This window comes from Lupinus angustifolius, chromosome LG18 (genome assembly GCF_001865875.1).
Source record: "Lupinus angustifolius cultivar Tanjil chromosome LG18, LupAngTanjil_v1.0, whole genome shotgun sequence".
In the NCBI taxonomy this organism is placed as follows: Eukaryota; Viridiplantae; Streptophyta; class Magnoliopsida; order Fabales; family Fabaceae; genus Lupinus; species Lupinus angustifolius.
The window spans coordinates 5,241,679-5,255,224 of record NC_032026.1 but is presented as its reverse complement, the minus strand read 5'-3'; the positions used below and the strand labels follow the sequence as shown (position 1 = coordinate 5,255,224).

At 35.3% G+C, this 13,546-nt stretch overlaps 1 protein-coding gene across 2 annotated transcripts; it reads left to right on the top strand.

Annotated features, from left to right (window-relative positions):
* On the top strand, positions 7,585-13,047 carry LOC109333089 (26S proteasome regulatory subunit 4 homolog B-like). Of its 2 annotated transcripts, XM_019568360.1 has the most exons (7): positions 7,585-8,142; positions 9,677-9,922; positions 11,128-11,297; positions 11,475-11,691; positions 11,820-11,960; positions 12,706-12,819; positions 12,855-13,047. In XM_019568360.1, the coding sequence occupies exons 1-6, from the start codon at positions 7,657-7,659 to the stop codon at positions 12,787-12,789; spliced, it is 1,344 nt and encodes a 447-aa protein (XP_019423905.1). In that variant the 5' UTR covers positions 7,585-7,656; the 3' UTR covers positions 12,790-12,819; positions 12,855-13,047. The 2 variants fall into 2 exon arrangements, with proteins under 2 accessions (XP_019423905.1, XP_019423904.1); XM_019568359.1 differs by having other exon boundaries at positions 12,706-13,047.

The window sequence follows — 13,546 nt, the reverse complement described above, 5'->3', positions numbered from 1 at the left end:
ATCGATTAAGTTTGTTCTGTTAATCGATTATCTTCATCCTGTAATCGATTAATTAGGGGTGATTCAGCATTAAGTGTTGAGTTTCGAAAAGCGGCTATTCTAACCGCTACACCTATTCAACCCCCCCCCCTTCTAGGTGTATTGTAACCACTGATACCTAACATCGTGTACTTAAATAAGAAAGGAATCCTAAGCTAATGAAGTTTCAATCGTGGCAACCAAGACATCCTAGGCCAATATCTTTATTTTTCTTTTAATGTAATAAAGCACACAAAATACATGTGCTAAGCCAATTACCAACCGAAATTAGTCTAGTTTAGGAATAGATTCATTTGGCTCATGGTATCCTATGTTAGATTACCATGCATTAGCCTTACTTCTTTGTCTTTACAAACCGTGGGAGCCTAGTTGGCTTGCCTATAAATGTAAGTCTTTTGCAATGGAATAAACAAGTTAAGTTGAACCATAATTCTTTGTGAATTGAGGATTATATCCTTGTGAGAGTATTCTCCATACCTTCTTGGCTGAACCAAGATTAGAAGTTTTTATCAAGAACCAAGTTCTTGTGGTGAGCCTCATTTTGGCTTATCAACGCCTTAGAGTGTTGTGGCTCCTTTCACCTGAAGTCTCTTCCATCTTCTTTTATCCAATTTTATATTTTCGCTACTCATTCATTCATAACAAAAGCTCTACTCAACCGTGAGCTTGTCCATAACCAACCAAGATAGATCAGGCAAAGAGCCTTTGTCCAACAGGTTCACATCAAGTGGCATCAGAGCTAGTCTCTTGCTTGGTGCTCATCATTCTTTCTTGGTCGTGAGCATAGTTTTCTTTCTCTTGCAATAAGTGTCAAACTCCAAAAACAAAAAAAAAACAAAAAGTATCAAAAAGTGTCGAAGTCCAAAATCAAAAGTGTCAAAAGTGTCAAAGTTCAAAAATCCAAAAACAAAAAGTGTCAAAAAGTGTCAAAGTCCAAAATCAAAAGTGTCAAAAGGGATTCTACAAGAGTTCAAAAGAATCCAAAAGTGTCAAAAAGTGTCAAGTGTCAAATTCTTTCTTTGAGGTATAACTCAAGTCACTACATTTCCATCTTGAGAAGTTGGGGTGATTTTTTTTCACAAATTATTGGTTCAAACTTGGTTTACTTAAGAAGGTCGTGGAGGATAGAGTGTTGAGTGATACACAAGTTCCTACATTTTCCAAAAACAAAAAGTGAGTGATACACGTGAGTTTGAGTGAAATGTCTAACCATTCTAATCATGAGAGTGATACTTCTCCATTGTCCCCAAGGACAGAAACCCTACAAGCCATGATGACAACACAATTTCAAACTCTCTAAAGACAAATGGAGCAAATGAGATTGGAGTATGATAGGAGGCTTGATAACCGTGGCTATAGGCATTCAAGTGACTCGGGTGATGAAGGAGGCATGGGTAGGTTAAGAAGGGAAGAAAGAAGGGGAAGAAGAAGGTAGGATGACAAGCTAGAAGAGATCAAGATAAAGTTACCAACTTTTATTGGCAAGAATGATTTGAAGGCTTACCTTGAGTGGGAATTGAAAATTGAACAAGTGTTTGATTTCAATTCTTACAATGAGGAGAAGAAGGTTAAGGTGGCAGCCTTGGAATTCAAGGAGTATGCTATGATTTGGTGGGATCAAATTCAAAAGGAGAGGAGAAGAATTAGTGTTGAACCAATTGATACATGGGATGAAATGAAGTTGATCACTAGGAGGAGGTCTGTTCCTAACTCCTATCAAAGAGATATTCACAACAAACTACAAAGACTAACACAGGGATCTAAGAGTGTTGATGAGTATTTCAAGGAAATGGAATTAGCCTTATAGAGGTCTAATTTCCATGAAGACCAAGAAGCCATTATAGCAAGGTTCTTACATGGATTGAATCAAGACATTCAAGACATTGTTAAGTTGCAACACTATGTTGAGTTGGATGATCTAGTTCAACAAGCAATCAAGGTAGAAGAACAATTGAGGAGGAAAAAGTCAAAGTTTTCCTCGAGGTCTAGTTCCAAGTATCAATCATCAAAATGGGTGGACAAGTTCACGAAAGAGTGGCCAACAAAAGATGTTATACCTAGTACTAAGGGAATCATGACTACAAACCAAGGTAAACAACCTGTGGTGGCTAGCCAAAGGAGTAGAGATGTCAAATGTTTCAAGTGCTTAGGCCTTGGACATATTGCTTCTCAATGTCCTACAAGGAAGACAATGATCATGATGAATGGAGAGGTGGAGTCTCAATCTGAGGCTTCAAGTGATGAAGAAGATGATCATGAGGAAGGTGATACTATTGTTCCTAAATGTGACTTACTTGTGGTGAGGAGGATTTTAGGAAGCCAAGTCAAGGACCATGAGATAGAACAAAGAGGAAACATCTTCCATACAAGGTGTCTAGTTGGTGGCAAGGTTTGTTGTTTGATTATTGATAGTGAAAGTTGCACTAATGTGGTTAGTACAAGATTAGTGTCAAAACTCAATCTTGAGACTAACATTCATCCCACTCCATACCAATTGCAATGGTTGAGTGAGGTGGGTGAAATGCTTGTAGACAAACAAGTTGAAGTTCCTTTTACCATTGGGAACTATGAAGATTCGATCCTATGTGATGTGGTGGATATGGAGGCTAGTCATTTGTTACTAGGTCGACCATGGTAATATGACAAAAGAGCTACACATGATGGACGCACAAATAAGTACACATTGGTACACAACAAGAAGAGGGTGATTCTTTCACCATTGACTCCTAAACAAGTCATTGAGGATAAGAAGATCTTGAAAAGAAAAATAGAGCATGAGAGAAAAGAGAATGAGAGAAAAGCAAAAGAGAGTGAGACAAAAACACTATACCTAATGGGCAAAGTGGAAGAAAGTAGGGTTGTCCTCACAAGGCAACCATCAACTATTACTGGAACATTTTTATTTCAGTAATAATTGTGTGGGCCAATTTTTTACCAACACTTAGTTTATTTCAATTTAGTTATTGTTTAATAAATATGCCCATAAATAATACTTAGTTCGAAAAATGGCTCATGAGACTTAAATTAAACCTAAAAGTGTAACCGACACTTTAACGCTTGGACCAACCTATAATTTTAATGAACCAACGATATTCTAACTTAGTCTAACTTAGTCTAATGTTATTTGGCAGGTGAATAAAAGAAGTTGTGGTCGTTGGAAGAGGAATGCTCAAAAGAATGAGGAATATGACCGTGGAGTGGCTTAAATGGGCCATTTACGGTGCTTAAACACCTTGTCTGGATCGTTGGAGCTTAACTCACTCGGGCACAAATCATCTGGGGGAACCCTACACCATTTTCATAGTTGTTGGAACAAAGTTGCTTGAGGGAAATTGCCATGTGATCAATGAAGACTTTAAGCATGCATTAGTGGGGCTTAATGGCCATGTTCTAGCCATTTGGGGCTTGGCTTGCTGGGCTACTTCAAGCCAATGGCATCCTAAGACATTTAACTCATTATCTATCACCCTTCTGCCGAGGGAATTCTCTCCTTGGACGAAGAGAATCTTATGCCAACCTTAAGTGCAACAGAGGGCCATTATGGAGAGAATAACTCCAACATTCTACCATGTGCTGAAATATAAGTCAAGACTACAAGGAATGCAAGCATCCTATACAAACTCATCAAGTCTTTCCGTGAAACTTTATGAAGACATTAAGTCTTATTCACCATGTGCCTAAAGGATGGAGTCGTACACTTGAAGAAGAAAGGAATCTTAAGCTAATGAAGTTTCAACCGTGGCAACCAAGACATCCTAGGCCAATATCTTTATTTTTATTTTAATGTAATAAAGCACACAAAATACATGTGCTAAGCCAATTACCAACCAAATTTACTCTAGTTTAAGAATAGATTCATTTGGGTCATAGTATCCTATGTTAGATTACCATGCATTAGCCTTACTTATTTGTCATTATAAACCGTGGGAGCCTAGTTGGCTTGCCTATAAATGTAAGTATTTGCAATGGAATAAACAAGTTAAGTTGAATCATAATTCTTTGTGAATTGGGGATTGTATCCTTGTGAGAGTATTCGCCAAACCTTCTTGGCTGAACCAAGATTAGAAGTTCTTATCAAGAACCAAGTTTTTTGTGGTGAGCGTCACTTTGGCTTATCAACACCTTATAGTGTTATGGCGCCTTTCACTCAAGTCTCTTCCATCTTCTTTTATCCAATTTTATATTTTTGCTGCTCATTCATTCATAACAAAAGCTCTACTCAACTTTGAGCTTGGCCATACAACAACCAAGATAGATCGTGCAAAGAGCTTTTGTTCAAGAGGTTCATATCACTTGGACTACAAATCAAACAACTCAAGGATGACATCTTTGTTTGTTAGTCTAAATATTGCAGGGATCTGCAGAAACGCTTTGAAATGGACAACTACAAACCTATCGTCACTTCCATGGGTTCTAGAACATACATTGATGCTGATGAGACTGGAAAATGCGTTGACATCTCTAAGTATTGAGTTATTATTGGTTCCCTTCTTTACCTTACCGCAATTAGACCTGATATTATGTTTAGTGTCTGTTTGTGTACACGTTATCAATCAAAACCCAAAGAGTCACATCTTACTGCCGTGAAAAGGATATTAAAATATCTTAAAGACACACTTGATGTAGGATTATAGTATCCTAAAGGAAGTATATGTGATCTGGTGGGATATTCGGATTCAGACTTGGCTGGACAAAAATATGAGAGGAAAAGTACAAGTGGTACGTGTCATATCCTTGGAAACGCCCTACTATCTTGGTCCTGTAAAAAACAAGCATGTGTTGCTCTAAGTACTACTGAGGCAAAATACATAGTTGTAGGAAGTTGTTGTGCCCAAATATTATGGCTCAAGCAACAATTGTGGGATTACAGATTAGACCTGAGATGCATTCCCCTAAGATGTGATCACACTAGTGCTATAAACCTCACAAAGAATAAGATTATGCATTCTCATACCAAACATATAGATGTAAGGCATAACTTCCTTAAGGACCATGTCCAAAAGAAAGATGTTCTCTTAGAATTTGTTGATACACATGAACAACTAGTTGATATCTTTACAAACCCTTTAGGTAAAGAAACTTTCTATAAACTTTGACGAGAACTAGACATTCTTGATGAAGCATATCTATCATAACATGTTAAAAATATATTATATGTGCTTCATTGTATGACTTGTACTTAAACATGTTTGTTAATGCTTAAATTTCATTATTTTGGGGTATGTAATCTGTTACCATGGAAGGGTAATCGATTACAAGGCATTAGTGGCAAAAAAAAAATTAAAATCAACCAGTGTAATCAATTACAGTTGAATTAATCGATTAACTTCCAACACAACAAGGTTGGGTAATCAATTGGTCAATCGTGGTAATCGGTTATACTCTGCACTATTTAAGGCAAAAATCAGATTTTTAACTTCATATTCTCCATTTTCCCTCCTTCCAAATGTGGTAACCCCCCAAAACTTCAAAAAACCTCTTTTCTCAATTGTTTTCCTTGATTTTTGTGGCGTTTTATACTACATTTTCACTCCTAAACATATCCTACCATCATTTTTGTGTTTAGAGTTTAAAATCAAAAAACCCCAAATCTCAAAACTTCAAAACCTAAGTTTTTCAAAAAACTCAAAAACATGGCATCATCCTCTCGATCCAATAAACAAAGAACCAATGTGACTCAAGAAAGACAACAAAACCCAAATGAAGTCAACATATTGGATTTATCACGACTTTTGGCAAACAATGATCAATGCAAAGTATGGTATGTTAAGATCCTTCGAGGATAACAATTTCATTTTCCCAACTCTTTTAAACAACAAAAACTCTCTGAATTTTGTAAAATGCATTGTTCATACTACCCGGAACTTGTACGGGCATTATACTGCAATCTGAGTTTTAATAAAAATAAAATCTTTTAACAACCGCAAAATATAAATAAATGACATAAGTTCACAACTCACTCTACAAAACAAATAAATTTGTAGTTTTAACATTTAACACCAATGAGTCAAAGTTGTCTCATATGAATATTATATTTTTATAACAAATCCTATCTTCAGACATTACTCCAAGATTATACAAATGTATGTTAGGAACCAAAAGATGTAATCTAAGTATGTTTTGGAAGTATGTGCCATGAAGGGTTGAAGAATGGTTGGAAATGTGGGTCACCTTGTAAGGGGTTTTTAAGTTTTTAAGTTTTTTTTTTAAAAACAAATATGTGTATAAACCGGCCGGTTTAGTAAAATACCGGCCAGTTCACCAGTTTTGACCGGTTTTTGACCGGTTTGATACTTGGCCGGTTCAACACCTATACCGTACCGGTTAGGGGTTCGGTTCACTGGTTTTCCGGTTGAACCGGCCGGTACGAAACGGTTTTTATAACTATGTTTAGAAGTGAGTATAGATCATTGCCTTATGCTATTCTCATAACTTCCATTCTTCGATATTATGGTGTTTCATTTGATGGAGAATCTAAAATTACACTTGATACTCGTGATAAGATTATGGGGATATAATCATAAAATGAGTTTCTTTCAAGATTCTAATGACATAATCTACCAGCATTATGGTAATCAACAAACTGCACATCAAGAAAATCTTTCTGCTGACACTCCTACTCATCCCTCATTTCATGTTGAATCATCTTCTTCTGAATCCACTTCTACCAATCAAATGATAATGGACGAGTTGTTCTCGCTTAAGGGTTACATCACTACACGTATGGATGCTCTCAATACAGCGAATCATCAAGTCCAAGAAGAGCTTAAACGCTTATCTATGTCATCAAGAAATGTGTATTTATTAGATGGATGTAAAAATATAAGCAAGTGTGCATGTGGTAACCCTTTTTTCTGAATTCAATTGTGTACATATCTGAAACATTACAATAACAACAAAATAATTATGTCAAATTAATCAAAAGCAAAGTAATAAAATTTGATATGATGAAATGAATTCTTTTGACATATATACTTACATGCAAGTACATTACCCAAAACATGTTTTTTCTTCAAATCTTGTAATAATTCTTCAACCTTCATTTTGAAAACTCTGGAGATGATATATGGATGATCATGTGGCTTCAAACCCATGGGCTTAACAAATCTGACAATTTCAGGCAAATTAGGATTGCGTGTCATTATCAAAAACAAATCAGGAAATCCGACAGAACTACAAATGGTCATCCCATCAAAATATAATTGACCCATGTATATACGGCTACCAACAAAAGTTGAAGATAATATGACTCTTTTTTCAATGTTGATCACTTTGTTGAGATTCATTCAAATTTCTATATTTATCAACGCTTAATTTTGTTTGGTTTCTTTTAATAAAAGATGACCTTTCAGATTCCAAATTCTTTTGATATATAACGTTTTTATTTTTTTTGAAAAACAAATTATTATTGAATTTCAAATTTACCCTTCAAAAAAATCAAGTGTCAAAGTAAATATGAAATTTAGTTTAGGTATTACACCATCCTTCAATTAATATATAGAAATATTTTGTCTCAATCCTATTATTACTTGCTCTTTATAATTCCATGATTACTTGATTCAAACCTGTTTCTCTCTCATCCGAAACTCCAAATCCAACCTCAAATTTAGAAACCCAATGGGTCAAGGAACCCCCGGTGGCTTAAACCGCCAAGGTGGTCTCCCCGGAGACCGAAAACCCGACGGCGCCGACAAAAAGGACAAAAAATTCGACCCACCAGCTCCACCGGCTCGAGTCGGCCGCAAACAGCGTAAACAAAAGGGTCCCGACGCGGCGGCGCGTTTACCAACCGTCACACCGGTGACAAAATGCAAGCTGAGGCTTCTAAAGCTAGAGCGAGTGAAAGATTATCTTTTGATGGAAGAGGAATTCGTGGCAAATCAGGAACGGCTCAAGCCTCAGGAAGAGAAAGCTGAGGAGGATAGATCTAAGGTCGATGATCTTAGAGGCTCGCCGATGAGTGTTGGAAATCTTGAAGAGCTTATTGATGAGAATCATGCTATTGTTTCTTCGTCTGTAGGGCCTGAATATTATGTTGGGATTTTGTCTTTTGTTGATAAGGATCAGTTAGAGCCTGGATGTTCTATTTTGATGCATAATAAGGTATCGAATTTGCTTTTTTCGGGTTTTAATTTGCGAAAATTAAGTTGCTTTAGAAGTTTTATAGGAATGAAAATAGCTAATTTCTTAGGTTTTAAGATTGTAGGGGAAATTACATTGCATAACTGATTTTCTGCTTAATTGCAATAGTCAAAAGTGTGGTTGTGTGTTGTCAAAATTGGCTGAAAAGCCGAAGGCTGAAAATTTGATTGAATAGTGATCTTATTGAAGTGGAAATGTTTGGTAAAACTAGCTGTAATAAGGGTGAAATGATGTAAAAGGACTTATAAGACATAAGTCACTTCAATTGGCTTCTCCAATGAGAGCTTATAAACATGAGTCTTTTCTTATATAAAAAACCACTTTAACAAACAGGCTACAAGCTTATTTTTCTTTTCCAAATAAACCCATTGATGTACTTATAATATCCTGTCATATCCAAACATACACTATCGGTTTTCTCTTGAGGTTTATGTTATTGTTAAATGTTAATCGAGATTACACTGACCTCCTGAGGGATGTGATTAAATCAACTTTTGAAGGAGGTCGGTGTAATTTCACTAATGGATTTCTGTTTGGGTTGTGTTTTTGTAACTCTAGAGCTACTTGGTGGAGGTTAAAGACATTTGATTCAGGATATAGGGATGTAACAGAATTAAATGCACTTAGAGAAATACATAAAGTTATATAATGGGGCTTTTGAATATGCATCTCACTTTGGTTTCTTAGCTTTGCTTGGTATAGCAAAGATGGTTGAGAGTGTTTACTCATTTTGACTTTAATCCACACATTTTGGTCTCTCCTATAACATGAAAGTGAGTTTGAAGTAAATGTTGACTGATTGACTCTCTTGTGTGTAACAAGGAGTGCAAATGAAAATCTTTCCATCTCAATTCAGTTCACTTTCAGCTCAATATATTCTGCAAATCCAAGCAAATCATAATTGTTGTGTCATGAAGATAGTATTTTTCTGTTGCATGGAAGTTATAACACATGATCACAACATAGATTGGGGTTACATTCAACATTACACAGATAAAATAAAGAAGTAAACATGACAAAAAGATTTAGAGTATGAGGTTTTATGTGGATATCTCATTACAGTTTAAACCTTTTCAAGGTATGGTGTTATGGGTACTTAAGAGCCTTTTTCTATATATCGATAGAGGTTGTGTGTGCACCTGTTGTTTTGTTGTAGCCCATGAATGATGTCATGGAAAATCATCAAACTAATAATATGCAGATGGTTACAGAAAGCATAATCGAGAGTGCATTCCTATCTTATTGAAGAAGCGATGAACTTAATGATAAATAAGTGCTATGCCATACCACTCTTATAACTGAGTCGTATACACCTGAATGTGGAAAGAGTGTGGAAAGAGTTGTGGTTGAAATATTATTTTGAACTATAGCATGATCTGGAAGTAGACAGAATCGGTGTTCGCATAGTTAATTGAATTACTCATCTCTTCTTGATATAGTTTGTATTGGTTAGATGCAGGAGATGTAATGACTTTTATGTGTGGTTATTTATCAGGTTCTTTCTGTTGTTGGACTTCTTCAAGATGAAGTTGATCCAATGGTCTCTGTAATGAAGGTTGAAAAGGCTCCTTTGGAATCTTATGCTGACATTGGTGGTCTAGATGCCCAGATACAGGAAATTAAAGAAGCAGTTGAGCTTCCCCTGACACATCCTGAACTATACGAAGATATCGGTATCAAGCCCCCTAAAGGTGTCATATTATATGGAGAACCTGGAACTGGCAAAACTTTGCTTGCAAAGGTTTGTAATTATTTGTTTCGCATTGCAATTGTTTGTATTTGCAGTTCTCTTGCTATTTGCTAGCTATTTTTCTGCTGCTTATAGATACTGGAGGACATTTGGCCAAAAACATTATTGTAGATTTTTAGCTTTTCATGTTTTTTCTATGGAAGGAAATTGTCTTTGGGAGTTAAGATGAATGTGTATGTGTTGAGTTTTAAATTACTTAATGCATGGTTTCAGGGTGGTTTATCCGTATACACAACCAAATATGACAATTATTGTATCTGTTGGAATTATGGACGGTTTCAGGGTGGTTTATTCTTACATGCACAGACAAATGTGATTAGTATTGTATTTTTTAGATGTGTAGGTAGGAACAGAGGAAGGGAGAGAAAAAGACTGTCTAATATCCTATTAGATCGATATGATGTGGTGTAATAATGTGTTATAGATATTGACCTAATGAGCTTATATATACTAATAATTAGGTGAAGTACTAGTGTTGTATTACTTGTACAAGACCCAGCCACTAATACAATAACTGTGTATAAGACTACTAACTTGAGTTAAATAAGGGAACAAGTCATGAAATATGATACTTATGAACTAACTCTTAAGATTGCTTCATCAATCATATCATTATTGATTCCACAATAATTCTAGAAATAATCTAAGGTATCTTAAAATACTTGAGTTATAGTAACAGTATTGATATTGGAATCTCATGTTGCTAAGTGGTTTCTATCCTGTGTATGTGCACAGGTAAGCTTTGAAATACTTCTATGGGCCATTTTCAGGGTGATTTGCTCACGGGCTTACAACTAACTAGGCTAATATTATATTTAATAATTTGGAAGAAGTATATCTACCCCAAAAAATGGAAGAAGTATGTGACAGTCTCATCTCTGAGTTGTTTAACGTCTGGTTGTATGCGTTACTGAACTAACTCTAAAGCTGGATTAGAAAGTAATTGTCTGTATTCAGAACTATTTATTTGAAAAAAGCAAATGACTAAATGATGGGTTACTATCTTTTCCTTTTTTAATAGAGTTGATATATTATATGATCTTTACCAGAATTGCAGTTTGTCGTCTGCAGTTATAAGCAATATCTGACCTATGTTATACTGTATTAATGTATCATCTTCTAATATTTCTCGTGTATACACAAGTACATATGCACAATCAGTTAGATCTAAGATAAAGCCTTCTGTGATTTCACAGGCTGTTGCAAACTCAACATCAGCAACGTTCTTACGAGTTGTTGGCAGTGAATTGATACAAAAGTACTTGGGAGATGGTCCAAAACTCGTGAGGGAACTTTTCAGAGTTGCTGATGACCTTTCTCCTTCTATCGTCTTCATTGATGAAATTGACGCAGTTGGTACAAAGAGGTAATCATTGAACACCAACTTGATAAGAATTTGTCATCCTCGTATCTTTAATGCAGTTCTTTATTCTAGTATATTTTTAGCAAAGGGGGCAGGGTACTGTAATGTCTTGGATCACTTTGTGAACTCTTAAGGATTCTTTTCACACATTCATGAGCTTACTTTTAATATGCTTTACAGGTATGATGCTAACTCTGGTGGAGAACGTGAAATTCAAAGGACCATGTTGGAGTTGCTGAACCAGTTAGATGGTTTTGATTCAAGAGGAGATGTAAAAGTGATTCTTGCAACCAACAGAATCGAAAGCCTTGATCCAGCTTTGCTTCGACCTGGCCGAATAGACAGGAAAATAGAATTTCCGCTTCCTGATATCAAAACAAGGAGACACATATTCCAGGTAGGCACGACTAAGTTTGTGAAAGTGACACACGTACTGCTGTTTCCAATGACTCTGTGATATCTTAAATTCTTGATTTCCATTTTATGCTTAATCAGAAAACTAGATGACCTCATTTTTAAATTTAGATCCACACATCAAGGATGACATTATCTGATGATGTCAACTTAGAAGAATTTGTTATGACTAAGGACGAGTTCTCTGGAGCTGATATAAAGGCAATATGTACTGAAGCTGGCTTACTTGCTTTACGAGAACGCCGTATGAAGGTTAGAATTATCTTATATAATTATATTATTTATACAATACAATGGTACTCCTTTGTAGTTAGGTTGGCATGCCCGTTTTAATTTAGTCTAAGTTTCATTTATTAAGCTAAAATTTACTGTACCGTAGTTTAATATCTCATGTTTAACATTCCAAAGTTTGGCCATTTAATGATGGAAGTTAGCAGGGAAAAAGGGAGGGTGTTGCGATCATACAAAGGTTGTAGTGTGTATGGGCATTTGCATGCTAAAATAAAGCAAAATAATAAATTTGGGTGGGGAACCAAGAAAGTAAGAAAGAAAAATTAATTACTTCCTCACCAGAGCAATGTTTTAGTGAATGAAATATGTTCTTTTGATATTAGAGGCTTGGATTATAAGAAATATGCCAATGAAAAAGTAACATCTATCAATTAGGTTAAGTCAACAATTGTTTTAATTAATGCACCAAACCTGCTTTTGTTCACATGAATGATCTTACTTTGCATTTCATTGGTACCTCGAGCATAAGTTTGAAGCAAACTTGTACCTTATTTGTCCTTATCAAAGTGATTCCTACCTTTTGCATTTAAAAAGAAGTGATTCCTATTTTTAGTATCAGTCTTCTGCCTGTTTGTATGCAGTTGTCTTTTTTCTCTTTTGGTTCGCATGATATATAATTTGAACATTAAAGTATGTTTTAGTTATTGTTTCACTATTGGTGATAATGATGATGATGATACTATTACTTTTTATTCCTGTTATTCAGGTGACTCATGCCGACTTTAAGAAGGCAAAGGATAAAGTTATGTTTAAGAAGAAAGAAGGGGTGCCAGAAGGATTGTATATGTGAAATATCGTCCACTCTATTCATCTGGTTCCCTTCCTTTTCTTGTGTTCTATTATGTTATTGTTATTATGTGAACAAATGTCATTCACTTTTATCATGGTGCTTATTGTTAAGCTTTATTGATATGCAATTGCTTGGTCAAAGTCTGTTATGGCTTCATGGGATGTGAATCTCAGCTACAATTAGTTTTAGTTCAATGTGTAAGGTTTTCTTTCAATTTCAAAGATTTGGGCAAACTTTGAGTAGTCCAATTATTAAGAAGTCCTTTGTGTCATCTTTTTCTTTTGCTTAAATTAGAAACTGCTACCAAGGCGTTGATCTAGTAGTATAAAGTTCTGCAAGATTCCTAAAAAGATTAAAAGGTTAAGGATTTGGTTCTTGGAAGTGAAATTTATTGGGAGGGTCAGTCATGTACTCTAAAAATGATTAGTTCATTACACATAGAGTGATGGGATATTTACCAAAGAAAAATTAGGAACTGCTCATTGCAGTTGAAATTATTTTTACATAATGCTTCAGACATCAAACTAGATTAATTGATGAATGCATATCCAATTGGAAATAGCATGGAACCAAAGGAGAACTCATTTGCAAATTGCTATGCTTATTTGGCAAACAATGAATTCAGAAAAGGTAGAGTGTACTTTTTTCTTCTTACAGAAATAAATTTGACAATTTCAGAAATGTCATTATCCAAATTATTTTAAAACACATGTACAGAGAATAAGTGTTCACACAAATTTAAAAATCTGATGATCTA